At 39.8% G+C, this 15,384-nt stretch overlaps 1 protein-coding gene across 1 annotated transcript in view; it reads left to right on the forward strand.

Annotated features, from left to right (window-relative positions):
- The window catches only part of KALRN (kalirin RhoGEF kinase), a 530,846-nt gene that overhangs the window by 299,723 nt on the left and 215,739 nt on the right, over positions 1-15,384 (forward strand). Inside the window, exon 11 of the mRNA XM_067299320.1 lies at positions 9,075-9,266. Coding sequence (XP_067155421.1) covers positions 9,075-9,266 — 192 coding nt within the window. The remainder of the gene's footprint in view (positions 1-9,074; positions 9,267-15,384) is intronic.

Raw genomic sequence — 15,384 nt, forward strand, 5'->3', positions numbered from 1 at the left:
GAGCACATTCCTAACAATATTAATTGATCTTTACCTGCATAACCCTGTCTACTGTATTTCCTATTCCTTCCCTAAAGCACAAAATAAACCTATTAAGTAGGTACCCTCTCTATTCAGGATGCCTCAAGGTGCCCAAGTGAGGTATAATTACTGGCTTTTAAGAGCTGTGAGACCTCCTCAGTTAAAACTGCCAATTTCTTCAGTAAAGTCTCTGCAAATGGCTTCCTCTGTTGATTCTTTGGTTGTAAACAGAGTTGTCTGTGTACTGAACCCAGTGGATGAGCCTTCCTGTGGCAACACTGCTGTCTCAGCTGGCAACCTTGCTTGGTCTCAGGAAAGAGGCCAGAGGTTGAATGACTTTGTGTGATCAAAACCTCAGTCTCGTGCATTCTTCCAGTTCCTATGGGGAGTTTTGTAGATCAAGATTTCTTAAATCGCATCCCACAAAGTGAAAAAAGGTTTGTATTTCTGCTACTTTAAACTGCAGCTTCTTCGAGGATGCAGATCAGATTCCAGTGGCATCCTGCAGTGATATACACTCACTGTAACATGAAGTGTACACGTTGTTTCCCTGGGAAGAGGTGGACTATTTACATGTATCATATTAAACATATGCTTAGGCATTTACTTAATACAGGAGCCTACACATATATACTCATTAAAATAAAATAGGTAGGAAAAGAGGATGAGTGCCAGGCTCCAGGTGAAACCTTTGCTGGGTGTAGCTTTTTGCCTACAAAAGAATGAGAAATCCCTCCTCTTCTCCTTTACAACAAAAGTCAAGGTAATCTTGCAACACTTAAAATCTCCCAGCAGAGGTTTGAAAAGCCTAGATCTTTGTCAAAAATGTTTTTGAGCATTCCAACTTAAAGAAGAAAATAGCTTAGGAAGCATTCAAAGTCCTTGCAAGCATAGACTACAGTAGTGATAGAAAAAGTCAATGATGGTTTAGTTGCTCATACTGAGCTGAGAAGTTAACTTGCTCTGTGTATGTGGTGTGTACATCCACACGTGCCTATATGTGTGCCTTTGCATACTTCCTAAATATTGGATATAATGTATAATATTAGATGGCATTTAAAACATTATTTCATTACACATTTCACTGGCATTTCATTGAATGAGAGATGTGATTACACCGGAGTTAATTAGTGTGATTGTGATAATAGAGTATTCTCTGCTGGATGTGTGACTGCACTCCTGATTGAGATGGATGGTTGTTGTGATAAAGTATACTGTAAGTGACTTTTTTTTTAATCTAAAGTAGGTACTCAGTATTAAATAGCACAAAGACTTCTGTTAGCTAACATATTTCCAGATGTTAATTCTACTCTTGCTTATTATTTTAGTTTGAAGGGCTAAAGTAGCTTTTATATACTTTGTCTGGGTTTTCAGCATTTTGTGTAATATGTCATTGTTGTTCTTTTAAATTTCAAATGTTTGTTCTTTTTAAATTTAAAAATGAATTCAACAAATTCATGTCAGTTTGTATGTGAACCCTGAGGGAAGATCATAAATAAAAGATAATGATACATGTAAAGATACCTGATTCTTGGCAATAGTTAGTGAGGATGCTGTGCAATATTCACATTGTCACTTCCTAGGGACTATTTCTTTCTTATTCATGCTGAAAGGTCCCTTATGCTTAGAGAACCCACTGAAATCATGGAATTACTGGAGGAATAAAGCACTAATTAGCATCAGCATGGCATTAGACCTGGCCTCCTAGCCATCTAAGATGGGAGCAAACTTCACATTCCCTAAATCTGCGGGTGTTCCCGAGCTAAGTTTCAAGTGTCAGTGAGGAAAGTAATAATGGATCAGTAGATACCAATGCCCAGACAGAAAATGACAGAATGGAGATCAGTTTGAAAAAAATATATATATGTGTTTGCAGAAAAATCATTTAAAACATTGCAAGCTAGCCGTAGTTCTGCAAAGGGAGATGAGTGGAGTGAGGACCCTGCAAACCCATGTACCAGCTGCAAAGGTAACTTTTCAAAAAGCTGAGAGAGAAGTGTTTTCTATGCAGTGCTGGTGTGCTGAAGCGTAGGTGCCTTTCTAGGCCCTCCGTTTCCTAGACTATGCTGGCAAATAGGACGCAGTGCTGAGAACAGTAGCAATTTTGTTGAGAATGTCAAGAGGTTGATATTTTGACACCCACTTGCACTCACAAACTTACCCAAGACCCTCATTTGGTAAACTACTTAAACAGATATGATTATTATTTACTCATTTAAAGGTAGGCTGTTCTCAAATGTTCTCCCCAAACTGGGGCCTGAGAGAGTTGCGGAGATGAATATAGCAGGCTCTAGTATTTGAAGAGCTGAAATTTCAGGAAGGACAGCGTAAGGCAAACTGGGACAAAATTATGACAAGAAAGATTTAAGATGAATTGCCATAATTAAGGGAAGAACAGTCTGCTAAAGACGATGGAAAGTTTATTATTCTAGGTATTTTTTTAAAAAGTCTGCAGAAGTTTCCCTTCCCTTCCAGGGTGCAATAGGGAACAATCCTGTACCAGTGGAGCAATTGGCTGCATGACCTCAGAGAGGTTCTCTGCCTTTAACTCCTGTAACTCCTGGCAAGCCTGTTTTGAATTAGAGTAACAGAACACAAGCAAGAATAGAGATCTTGATTTGATTATGCAAAACTCAAACTGAATAAAATCACATTGAACATTAGATCATCATATGCACTTAACCTTTGCCCTTCTTAAGGGAGGAGGAATTTTGACAAAGATGGATGCTTCCTTAAACCCCTGATTTATTTATTGAGGAAATGCTTCATTGTGGCCATTCAGTTTAGGCTTAGAATATTAAATTGCTAAAGATAAAATTCTCAAACAAAAGCCTGAATGTGAGAGCATTTAACCTAAACAAAAGACTAGAGCCATTTTTAACAAAGTGGCTTAAACAAAGAATCTGATAGCAGTAATCAAACTTCGTAATTAAGGATAACAGTAGATTATAAGGATTGAGAAGAAAAGCAGAATCAGCTCCATAATTAGCATTTTGTGAATGTGAGTCATGCTGTAGTTTCTGTGGGGAGGAGCATTACCCACTGTCTACACACAGAGCTGGGGTCTGAGGCCTTTGCAGTTCTATTTTTAGCCCTTACCCATTTCTGTCTCCCTCTGTGATCCTAAGTAAATGGCTAGGAGGCTGACCCAGTTCTCACTGAAGTGTATAAGATGCTGTTTTACTGTTTTCTGTGAGAGATGGATCAGGCTTTGAACTTCCTGTCTCGACATCCCATCTTTATGGCAGGAGTAATAATAGTGGAATTTCATCTTTGGTTTTGATGAGTAGAATCATGACTCTAGTGAACATAAAGGAGACATCATATCACAGAAGACCTAGTAATTCTCCTCAGCTTCAACCTGCAGGTGTAACGTGGGATTCACATCACTTGCCTTTAGTGGAGAATATCAGATCTAAGCCAGTGATCTAAATTCTCTGTATAGTCAGTACATACTGACCTCTAGAGATGCCATCTCTTCCACGCCATTTAGATCGTAAAACCCCAGTGACAAAACTCTCTGAGTCAGTAGAAGGAGTCTTTGCCCGGAACTGCCTTTCACAGCCCCAAACCCTGATTAACGCAGAATAACACAGACCAGTGCCGCCTCGAGCCCCTTTAGCATCTCTAGCACGTTCTCAGGAAGTGCAGTGTTTAAGGTTTGCAGTTTGTTTTTAATGTGAGAGTGTATCTGACCACCTGCCTCTGATCTCCTACCTCCCTCTTCTCCTGATGCATACAAGTAAGTGTCTTTCTCTAGCTGATCAGCATAGTTCACACCACCTTGGAGAACGTGGAGATGGTTACCATGAAAGTCAGACATAATAAAGAGCTGTAAAACACTGTGTGAGGGGACGTTATTCTGGAAGCAATTTGCCCAAATCTGGGCTGCTAACTTTACCCTAGACCACCATTAGACCCAGTTATTTTCAATGTGATCCGCCTAGAAACATACAACAATAAGCTAGTTACAAGTGTAATTGCTAGGACTAGAAGGAAAACTTCACGTGGAATCCTCTTCTGAAAATGCACTTAAGTCAAAATCAAAAAGCTACACAAAATTGGTTGATATCTTAAAAATGGGGTGGGGGGTTAAGTGAAAAGCACAAATATATATATAGGATTATTGATATTTTCCATTTTGATTTTTTAAAAAAGAAAGTTTTCAAAATAGTGTATTTTTAAGTGACTAAAATATTAGACTTCTTTAGGTTGTAGTACATACCATAAATAAGAAAGGCAAAATATTTCTGTTCTGCTACCTCTAACCTTTCTATTGATCCAGAATTGGTTGATGCATTTTGCAGTATTTTTCATGCAATGTTTAATTTTTGGTTTTAATTGGGAAAAATACACCAAATTCTTTCAAACCAGAATTGCTGTTCTTTGGCAACTTTATACTGAGCATTGCAATGCTATTTTCCCTCTCTGTAACAGATGGGCCAAGCATGAACTGCATGCAGCCAATGCTGCTCTGGGTTAAATAGATTTGGAGAGAACAGTTAATAAAACATCTACTTCTATAGCACAAGGATTAAGGACAAAGTAAGGTTTGTTTCAACTTTAAGGAAATCTCTTATGCAGTTTGCTGAAAGAGCTGCATTTGGGTAGTGTGCTTTCAATGCAGAGATGTCTTTGTACATGTTGAGCTGGAGACAGTGTAGGATCTCAGTTGAGATCTGCTGCACGGCTCAAAGATGAAAGTGAATCTTGACATTTTGACATTTATTGGTCTGAAATGCATAGGAAAGTAGACAATGTACTGAATGTAACAGGGAAATTTCACATCAGCTTTTTCATAAACCAGCTTTTTTTTAACCTGCTACAGAATATCAAACTCTTAATAATTAATGAACAGAAGTTATGTGAATCCTGTTAGGAAATATTGCCAGGGGATCAGATAACAAGCACTTCTGATTCTGAACTGTAGAATGGATTGTTATATGAGTTTCGTTAGTCTCTGTCTTTTCCCTAATCATGTTTTCTGTTTCTTGCAAACGACAAAAAAGAGAAAGATAAAAGCCTCCAGGTTCTGTCTAAAATGAATTCCAAAGCATATATTAGAGCCATTTCCATTCTGAAACCTGAAGTGTGCATTTTCAATTTCTTGTGATTGCAGATTTCATGAGTGAAATAGGTGATTATGCAAAGATAAGTATAGAAAGGTTATTAAGAGATTTGAAATGAAAATTGGTTTTGTGCTTGAGATGGTGCAAAAGAAGTGCCTAATACCAGCTAGCATATCACTGAGACAGAATTTCAAGGATTTGCACACGACAGATAGTTCTTTCAGGGGTTAATACAACATTAGAAAAAAACACCACACACCCCTAACAACTTTCAGAGAGCATATCGTAGTATAATACAAAGGTTATTTTTCTGTGGAACTGGTGCTGTTATAGTTTAACAGGAACTAATTTCCACAGATCCACATACCAAAGAGAGATTCTGCATGTGGGTCTCCTCGTGGGAGGGACTATCTGGCTCTGGTGACACTTTCCTCAGGATGCCACGGAAAGCCTTCCATAGGACTGGGTTTAGCAGAATGGAAAAGGGTACAGCTGCAATTGCCCTTCTAGCAGCAAAATATTCTATTGGGATTGCATTAGCTCTTACCTTCTTCCAAAAGTTTTCAATCTTGATGCCACTATGGAGCTGTGCCTGGAGCATGTGCTCCTGGTAGATCCTTCAGCATCTCAGAAGGGTTGGGAGTCTGAGATAACCTCTTCTGGCTGGGGGTAGCAGGACGAGGATGCCTTTGTACAGGAAGATCCATTATATGTTTTTATTCATCATGGGACTTCATGAGACTTGATTCTCTCTTCAGTTCCCTCCTCTCCCTCCCTGGTGCAGTATGGGTTATGTTACACCAAAAAAGCACTCCAAAAATGTAAATGAGGGTCTCTGCTTGGAAGAGCTTACAAACAAGAGAGGGAGTTCAGGAGGAAAATGAGAAAGTGTGAAGCAGGAAAGCGATGCAGCATTATAGTACCAAAACAGGCTGAAGCTCTCAGGTTCAACACAGCTTTGATAAAGCAGTTGTAGAGAAATATTGATGTACAAAATGTTCTGTACATGTCACGATTTCTGATGTGATTTACATGCACTTATAAGAACAAATAAACAGAACAAACAAACAAAAAATAGGGCAGACTCACCAAATAACTAATCCCTGGCTTATTTGGCCTGTACTGTATTTATATCCCATCTGACACTGGATGGCAATCCTTTCATGAATACATCAAGCTCTGGAGTTCAAGGTGGGATTAGTTAACTCCCAAATGTGGTTGCTTATCTGAAATGTATCTAAACATCTAGAATCTGCAATATTGAGCTGGAAATCTGTCAGCACCTAGCCTTCCTTCTAGAATGGCAGGAATGAAGCCGTTAGCTTTCTTTCTATCATAAATTTCACCTGTTTTAAAGCCTAGAGACTTAGCTAGGAACTCAGTGGACAAAGATAGAAAAAAAAAATGAGGAAAAACTTCACCAAGCTCAAGATGCACCATGTTGAGGCTTCATGTCCTCAGCATGTTTATGCCAGGCTTTGGCAGTCTTGTCTGAAACTGGAGATGAATGCTTTGCAGAAGAACCAACATACACTAACACTGTCTTGCACAGCCCAGGGTAAGCAATGCATGCATTTCCATCCACATCCAGCCAGCTTTGAGTTAAAAATCCCCTTCTACTTTGGAGAACCTCATGCAATACAAGGGGACACTACATCCTTTACTGTCTGTCCAGTGTGGCCTCTACTGAGGCCAGTCTGTACTCCGTTTTCCTCTAAAGTCTAGGGCTCAGCCTACACGCTTTCCACCATCCAGTGCTTTTATATGATCATAGGGCTGAACCCAGGTCATCTAGATGTAATTAGGTGGTACAGCACATGTTGGAGGCAGTAGACTTGCAGTGGTTTTCAGCAGAATTGAATATAAGCTTATGAGAGACAAATGCAGCAAATCTTTATTCATACTCTGCTTCAAAGAAGGTGTTTCTGTCTCTAATCTGTGCCATAAGTAGCGAGTGAGTATGTTTAAAAGTATACTAAATATTGTAAATAAAAACAGAGAACAACCTTCTCCCCAGGGAGCTGGACTGTTTTTTGAGCTGTTGTAGTGATAAAGTATGAAAAACTTGGGAGTGGAATAGACTGCAAAATACTGTTAGGTTTGGGGCTTGCTCCAAATACTTTTGGAAGACAATCATTCAGAAAGGATGCTGTTAAGTGAGACTGGTCCCTAATTCAGATCATGTTAAATGGAACATTTTTTTTACAAATTCTCGGCTGAAGTGGTTTCCAAAAAATGATTATGAAAACATAAAATTTTGCTGCTGTTAACAACCTAACCATCATAGCAGTGACCTGAAAGTGAGTGAATAAAGATTTACTATTGGTAACAAAACTGTCTAGAGTATGTTCTTCACAGTCCAAAAGGAGAAATGCAAATATTGTATATTTATAGTCAGCCCTCAGAAACTGGGAAAATGAACAGTGAATTAGCCGTTTTCTTTTTGCTTTTTATAACTGCTAATATCTTCCCCATTAAACACTTAAAGGCACATGTTCCTTCTTTGTATTCAGTATTTTCTCAAGCAACAGCTATTGACTGCGGCGGGGTATTATCTACATAAGAGCAACAGGACTTGATCCATGGCTTTTATGTTTGACTGTGTTCCTTTAATGCTCAGGACTATGCGTGTCCACAGTTTTCAAATGTTTTTTAGTATATATATCAAGTTAACGCACATTTAAGCTGAGGAGGATTCTCAGTAGGATTTTCGAAAGGGAAGTGCTATATATAATTCTGGTTCTATTGATGGGGAGATTAAAATTCCCAGTGGGGGCAGTTTTAGGCCAATGCTGAGCATTTCTGAAGATCCAACCCAGTCCTGGAAATTCCCTTAAGCTGATATCTTATCTCTTCTTATTTGCTCATTAAGTGTTGAGCACTACAGAGTTATTGGCCTCAACCTGAGTGAAGAAAGCTCATCTGTGGCAACAGGGCTGTTGACTCTAGCTCTGTACAAATACCACTGATCATGAATAACCTGTAAGACTATGTTTAATTCCTGGCTGTGGAGAAGATAAGCTGCACTCCCTCTACGTTTCTGCTGTTATTATGAGACCTTCTGGTGGATTAGTTCAATGACGTTTTCCACAGACGTAGAGAGGGAAAGGATGGGCAGGTAGTTTGAAAGTTGAACTAAGCTTTGATGGAATGGGATTCAACATCTGCTCTTCCACAGTCTAGCATGTCTTGGGTACATCACTTAGCTTCTGCACCCTTCAGTTCCCTCTCTGTAAAGTAGGGGTAAAATGTCTTGTGTCTCAAAGATCAGAGCTACAGGGGTAAACCCATTCAGGATGGTGAAGTGCTCAAATTCTCATGCAGTAGAGGGCAGGTACATACCTCAGACAAACTGGAAATGATACCTCCAAAGCACTTTGAGCATTTTACCTCGGCAGCTGCAAGCTAAAAACTGAATTTACTCCTTTTAGAAATACAGTGCAGAATAGTAGACAAGAGGAAAAAACACAGAAGCAATTTGAAGATACCATTTTCTCAGGTTATCACACAAAAGCCATTCAAAGGCAATGTTTCTTGAGGCTAAGGTGTCTCTGGCTAGTGAGATTACCTGCTGTACTATGATAGCCACTGGGAGTCCTTTGCAATGAGCTTGTAGCCAAGTGTCACATGAAACAGCATTGCCTTCTGAGGTGGTTAGTCCTGCTTGCTTCATCATGTTATCTGTGAGAAATTCCAGGGGACTTGGAAATAAACAAGTGCAGAGCCCTGTGTCTGTGCCTGGCAGGACTGTGCTGCGGTGGTGTGTTTCAGATAAACTATTCTGTGCCTACTCAGGGATTGGTCTGTGGGGCTTTATGCATTCTCCTTTCACAGATGGCAGCATTGGTAGGAATTATTACTATTGTTTTAAAACTCCAGTAATCACTGGCTTTAATACCTTTCAAAGTGTAAACAGCTTGTTTTGGGCTTTACTTGCCACGGTTGTGTTACTCATACTCTGTTCCTTGCTTTGTTTGCTGGTAGAATACGTACACCAATGCAGACAAGCTTTTAGAGGCTGCAGAGCAGTTGGCTCAGACTGGGGAATGTGACCCTGAAGAGATCTATAAAGCAGCCCGGCATCTGGAAGTACGGATTCAGGACTTCGTCCGAAGAGTGGAACAGAGAAAACTTCTCTTGGACATGTCAGTCTCCTTCCATACCCACACCAAAGAGGTAAGTTGTGTACGATGGAATTTCTCTGTATTGCACAGCACTGCAAGAAGTTGACGCTGGGCACAAATTGAAAACTCAGACGATGCAGCAAAGGCATCTTCATCACACAGGGCTGATATCCGGTTCATTTTATATATGTGAGTAGCTGTTGTAAAGAGGAAACAAAATGTGAATGAAACATATGAATGCTATGGTACAGTAAAATAACGGGACAGCATATCTAACAGGTCAAATGGTGCTTAATTCACAGTGTATTGTTATAAAGTGGACAGTGTTTGAATTCTCTTGTGAGAACATCAGTAAATATTAACGCATTAGATATAAACATTCTTAGAGTGTGATATGTATTCTCAAAGGGATTCCATTTTAATGTAGTGTTAATGAATGTGGCCATTATTATTAAGTGTTACTAGAAATCTTACTTTGTTTAATGAGGTGACCTCTCTTTTCAAAATTACGGGTAAAGAGCAAACTGCCACATGCTGTTTATAGTGATTCAGTGAGGACCCAAGTAAGCACCATTTAGTTTAATTGAAAAATATCCAGAGATAGGGCTGTCTTGCCAGAGATACAGTGGACAAGACATCAAATGGGAGGCCACTGGGGATGTAATTAAAGCATACTTCACATTTTTCTGCAGACCAAAGGCCATTCAGCGATGAGTGACTTTTAAAGATAGGCTTTCTGCTGAGAGAGATGGAATTAGGCAGAATGGTTGTTTTCATGCTCTGTAGCATCTGTTTGCAACAGCACTCTTGATCAGAAAGATGCTCTTAGAAGCTGAAGGCTTTGCCTGTGTTAGTTGATTTACATGTTGCAAACAAGTTGTTTATAATAGGCTTCAGTGTGTGTGGTAGCCCCCTTAAATAGAAGGTGTATGCACACATCCGTATGTATGTGGAAGATAGCTGGAATTACAGTGTGTCTGTTATAGCTATTGGTAGAGGAGGGTTTTCCGCTTAAATCCTGCTTCTGCAATATGCTAAAACCCATCAGCTTTAAGCTTGTGAGTAGTACTATTGTTTCCAGCATAGCTCAAATGCCTGCAACTACGCTGGTTTGCCACAGGGGAAACTTAATTGGTTATTTCCTCAATTAAAATTATTTCGTAACAGTTTCCTACTGTGATTAACCTCACTTCACCTCTGCAGGTGGTGGCTAGTAACACACTAAGATAGACATGACTCCGGGAAGCTACTAATATTATATGTTTTCTATCACCTGAATTTCCTCTGATGATTACTAGTGCTGTGTAGCCTAATTTGGGTTTGGCAACTAGAACTCCCCAGTATGGATGAGTTTGGATTGCAGAGCAATATATTTACCTCTACCCTTTGTCAATAGTAAGGGAATTCACAAGCTCCACTCACCTGGACTTGTTTTAATGAGACCAGTTTTGGTGTATAGAAATGCAGATGTACAAGAGTGCCCATTTTTTGGAACAGATTAAAAAACCCAGCCTTTTGTAACACCATCAATGCTGTTTACTAGGTATTGAGAGCAAACCCTAAATCTCTGCCTCATTGGTACTTACTCATTTACACCAGTGCTGTGATGCCTCTTTCCAAAGCCCAGTAAGTGCTTGCTGTCAATTTTAGGGCGATCAAAAGTGGACAGACTCATCTGAGTGCCTAAGTTTGCTCTCTCTATAAGCAGCAGGAGCAGACTAGAGAGCTGGAGCAAAAAAGTGGAACATCACCAAAGCCAGGGTGGACACAGAGATCCAGGTTCATCAGGATGAGTGACAGCTGTTGGGATGGGTGCAAAGTGGCTGCAAAAGCCATTGCAGTCTGCAGCAGCCGGCCCATCCCCATGCCAGAGGATGCACAGTAGCCCTGCAAAAGAAGGAAAGTTTTCACTTCCTCACCCTGTGTTACTTCACTCCTGTGGAGGCCAGATACTGGCTTTCTGCAGGTACTCTGAATTTCGTTGTCTGTCATGACCTACCTCATTCTGTGACATGCTTCTGTGTCTTGGAAGCACTGGTGTGAGTTGCACAGCCCCAATAGCTCATTTTTTTTGGCAAGAATATTAAGTGAGAAAATTGCTGCAGTTTTAATATTTGTCTGCCAGCTGTGAGAATCCCCCCTGGAGACAGTGAAGTAACCAAAGAATGCCAGGGGGACCTGGTGCAAAGGGCAAAGTGTTAAAACAAGGGAGCCTAAGCACATGTTTGGAGCTGCATTTGCTATTTTATGCTCTAAGTAGATTGGCCCAAGTAGAAATGACTCATGGGTTGGCCTTCCTTGGACCTTGAAATATATTGTAAAATGGAGAGTTAATCACTGTAATTATAATTGTCGTTCTTCAACATGAATATAAAACAGCTAGCTGAACTCCTCAAAAATGAAGGAATACAAATTTCTTTCCTTTGTCAGCTTTCCTGTGATTATATTTATGCCTTTTCCCTGTTTCTTACCAACTAGTCTCAGCTGATTCCTTCCTGGGACCTTGGAGACTCTGCAGGCTCTCGATGGGTAATGCATTCAGCCGTGGTGAGAACACCCAGGCTTGCACAACCGGACTGGATCGAATTTGGGGGGGTTCTTGCTCTCGCCACGTGCCCACATCTGTCCACTCTAGACCTGCACCATCCATACTCATTTTTTGAAACTTTTTAAAAATAAATCCACACTTGGCATATTCCTCTGTATTAGCTGGGTTTCAGTCCAGCAAAGATAACATTTGATTCCAATTTTAATGTCAGGATTTATCAAGTAAAATTCCCTTTAAGTCAATGACAGTTTTAGTTGCGTAAAAGAAAGAGTTTGGAGTCAGATCTTAAATTCTAGCAGATGTCAAGGCAAAAAATCCTTTGGTGCAGCAGTAACACACAGGGACATCTGAGATCCATTGCTGGTGTTTTTCCAGGCAGCATTCCAGTTACGGTGCCAACACATCCCTCTCTGATTAACTCCCCCCCCTGCCACCTGCAGAGCTGCGCCTGATGTTGTACTGTGCAATGCCCACTTAAACCTTTCACCTGGGAGTGTCTTGGGACAAAGAGAAAGTTGTTTGGCTGGCATGTTAACACATGTTTAACACCTGACATATTTTGCATTATTCTAGAAGGGATTGTTAATTACTTAATAATTACATCATTATTCATTTCAGCCTTTGTAATTCTGAAAACTGTTTGTTAAGCTATTAAGTGTTTCTCTTATGTCCTTAAAAATGAATAAACAGTTGGCTTAGTGTTTTCTTGGCAATAATGCAGGAAACTATGGCCTAGATTAATTTTTCACTTACATTTCCCAAATTCTCTTTATTTCTTGATAAATGAATCTACTGAGACAGAATTGGTGAAAGGGAGAGTTAAGTAGAAAGAATCAGTCTTACTGACAAGGTCTTTATGGAGATATTCTGAATGTCTTCCTGCAACGAACATGTCACTTTTGACAATCTTACTAGCACAGATGAATTGCTTTTCTGATACAATAAATCCCAGCCATGTGGCTGAGCGCATTGACTGTGATCTTCTCCCCCCTTCACCTGTATGCTGCCCACCTCTTCAACTCTACATTTGACTACTAACATTCCTGCCATCTGAGAAACTTCCAACAGCTCCCATTTTTTAAAAGTCGTCTTGTCAAAGAAATGTTTCCTTTTTGTAAACCTCTTTGCCAGAATTTCTTCCAGACAGTAATTAGTGTTGAATTAGGGAGTCATGCAAGTGCAGATATCCCAGACCAATGAAAGTCAAGAGTGGCTTTTTTTATACCACAGTAGACTCCAGTCACCGCTCATTTTGTGTGAAAGTACTAGACAGAGTTTCCCAATGGAAAGCACTGATTTATACAGTTGAAGGAATATAGAAAAGACTAGCAATAAAACATTACAATAATTTAGCTTTTAAGTGTCCTTATTATAAGAATACATGCAGTAGGGTGAAATGATTGCTTTTTGGTAAGGCAGAAATGTTTAGAGGCATAAATTTAAAGCAGTCTCCAAAGTGATTGTATTATAACTCATGAGTAATGCAAATGTCCTGTTGCCTTGCATATAAAAGAGATGATGTGTTTTACTGTCCTGCGGTATTCATTATGCTCTTTTAGTTTATAGTTAGTTAATATTTTCATGGCCTTCCTAACAGTGTGAGCCGAAACCTGTTACCTTGGGAATCAAATCCAATTATCTGTATGGCAGGGTAAAGTTACAAATTGTTGTCAATGGTATAAATGCATTCAACAGACTTGTACCTGAATCATTTCTCTGAGGATAAAGTGTGATTGAATTCAGGTTATTTCAGATCTGGACCAATTATTGGCAGGATTGCCAGATCTCACAATTTTATCACAAATCTCATGATAGTTGATGCTTTTCTGTAAGCTCTCAGCTGCTAGGATCAAATGATGATACAAGATTCTTGGCAGTCATTCTGTTTAAAAGAGAATAGTTTCTGAGCCTCCTAGAGAAGAGGTTGCAGACGTGATAAGTTCTCACTCTGAAGACTCAAAAACCTCAAGACAAGTAACAAAAACATCCTATATTTCTTTTTTTAAATCTTAATATTTTGCATTGGTCTTGTAGTTTCATACTTGTGGTTCTGAAGAGTATACTTTACAATTCCAGGTATAAAAAGGTAGACATAAAAGGGCACTCTCAGCATCTGTATCATTAAACACTTTTTAAATCCTTTTGCATAATTAAATGATCACTCAGCACCTTGTAAATGTCTTTACTGTCCCTACTGATTTTCTTCTCTTTCTAGCAATCACAGGTTTGTTTTGCCTTACTTAGAATGGCAGGGAATACTGCTAGCGTCAATACTGATACAGTTTCATAGTTGGAGGTTAAAACAGCAGTATAGAAAAGCCTGGCAATGAGTCTTGTCAAGCAAATGTTGAGGTGAGGGTATGCGTAGACGTGTGTGCGTGATATCTACATGCAAATAAATTCTTGGCTCCATATGCAGGATTTTAAGCTTAAGGGTTAATGTCTAAGAGCAAGCGTTTGTACCTGACTGTATTCTCTCCTATATATAGAAGTAAAGGTTTGTGGTTGTGTTACTGTTTGTATTGACTTATAATGGAGTTGCTGATATAAGAGCAAAGAGGAACTTCACTGGATTTAGATCCATGTATAGTATATGGGTCATACCTAAAATACAGAGTAGTTCTGCAGGTGCCTCCTAGCTCTCCAGGGCATGAAAAGCATGTGTTGCTACCTCTAGATTTCTCATTTCTCAATGGTTCCCAGATTACCACCTTGGTGTTGCCTTGAGTCTTACAAGAGAACAGCAAAAGCAGGAGAGGCAGTAGCGTGCTTTTCAGGCCATGCGCCCTGCACTCTGTTGGCCCTCAAGAGCCTGAAGGAGCAATACGAGGAGCTGCTCAATGCTTGCCATTCTATAGGAAGCCTGCCAGGTCTAACTAGTCCACAGAACTGAGAGATGAGTATGCTCAGGCAATATTTAATCTTGAAAAAAATGAATTGCTCAACTCTTAACAGGTTCTTACTGAACATGTGCAAACTGGAATTTGGCAGAGGTCTTTAGAAAGACCAAACTTGGGCAAATTTTCACAGGGCTGACGTAATATATATTCTTGACATCAAGGCTAAACTGCAAAATTTCAAACCCTTGCTTAAAAACGGGGAGGATCTGGAGCATCTCATGCAAGCAGAAGTAGGACTCCTCTCCAGCACAGACTAAGCAGCTCTTTATTCTCCTTCATCTCATTCTGGATCTTTTACCTCAAAATTCATCAAAAAGTTCAGTCTTAGGCAGATACCTGTTATGCAAAATTTCACTCTAAACAGTTTGTCTGATAAAACCATGAGAAACTGAGAAGGAAGTTCTGGAGCATTAAGTGTCAGGCAACTTCCCATACAGACCTAAATTATTTGCATACCCAAGGTCACCTTGCTCCCCCCATGGATATCAGTGGGGCTACTCAAGTGAGTAATGGGAGTAGGTTTACCCCATCATTCAGCAACAGTAACAGTGTTTTACTGTAGATACTGCTGCCTTACTTAATTTTGCTTGATAACCAAAGGCTGTGAAATTAAATTCTCTCTGCTTCGGTTGAATACCATGATTAGGAGATTATTTTAGGGCAGGCCATTACTGTTAATGGGACTTGGCTCTCATGTTGTGGCAGAGGTGCTGGGAAGCAGG

This window comes from Apteryx mantelli, chromosome 6, assembly GCF_036417845.1.
Source record: "Apteryx mantelli isolate bAptMan1 chromosome 6, bAptMan1.hap1, whole genome shotgun sequence".
Taxonomy (NCBI): Eukaryota; Metazoa; Chordata; class Aves; order Apterygiformes; family Apterygidae; genus Apteryx; species Apteryx mantelli.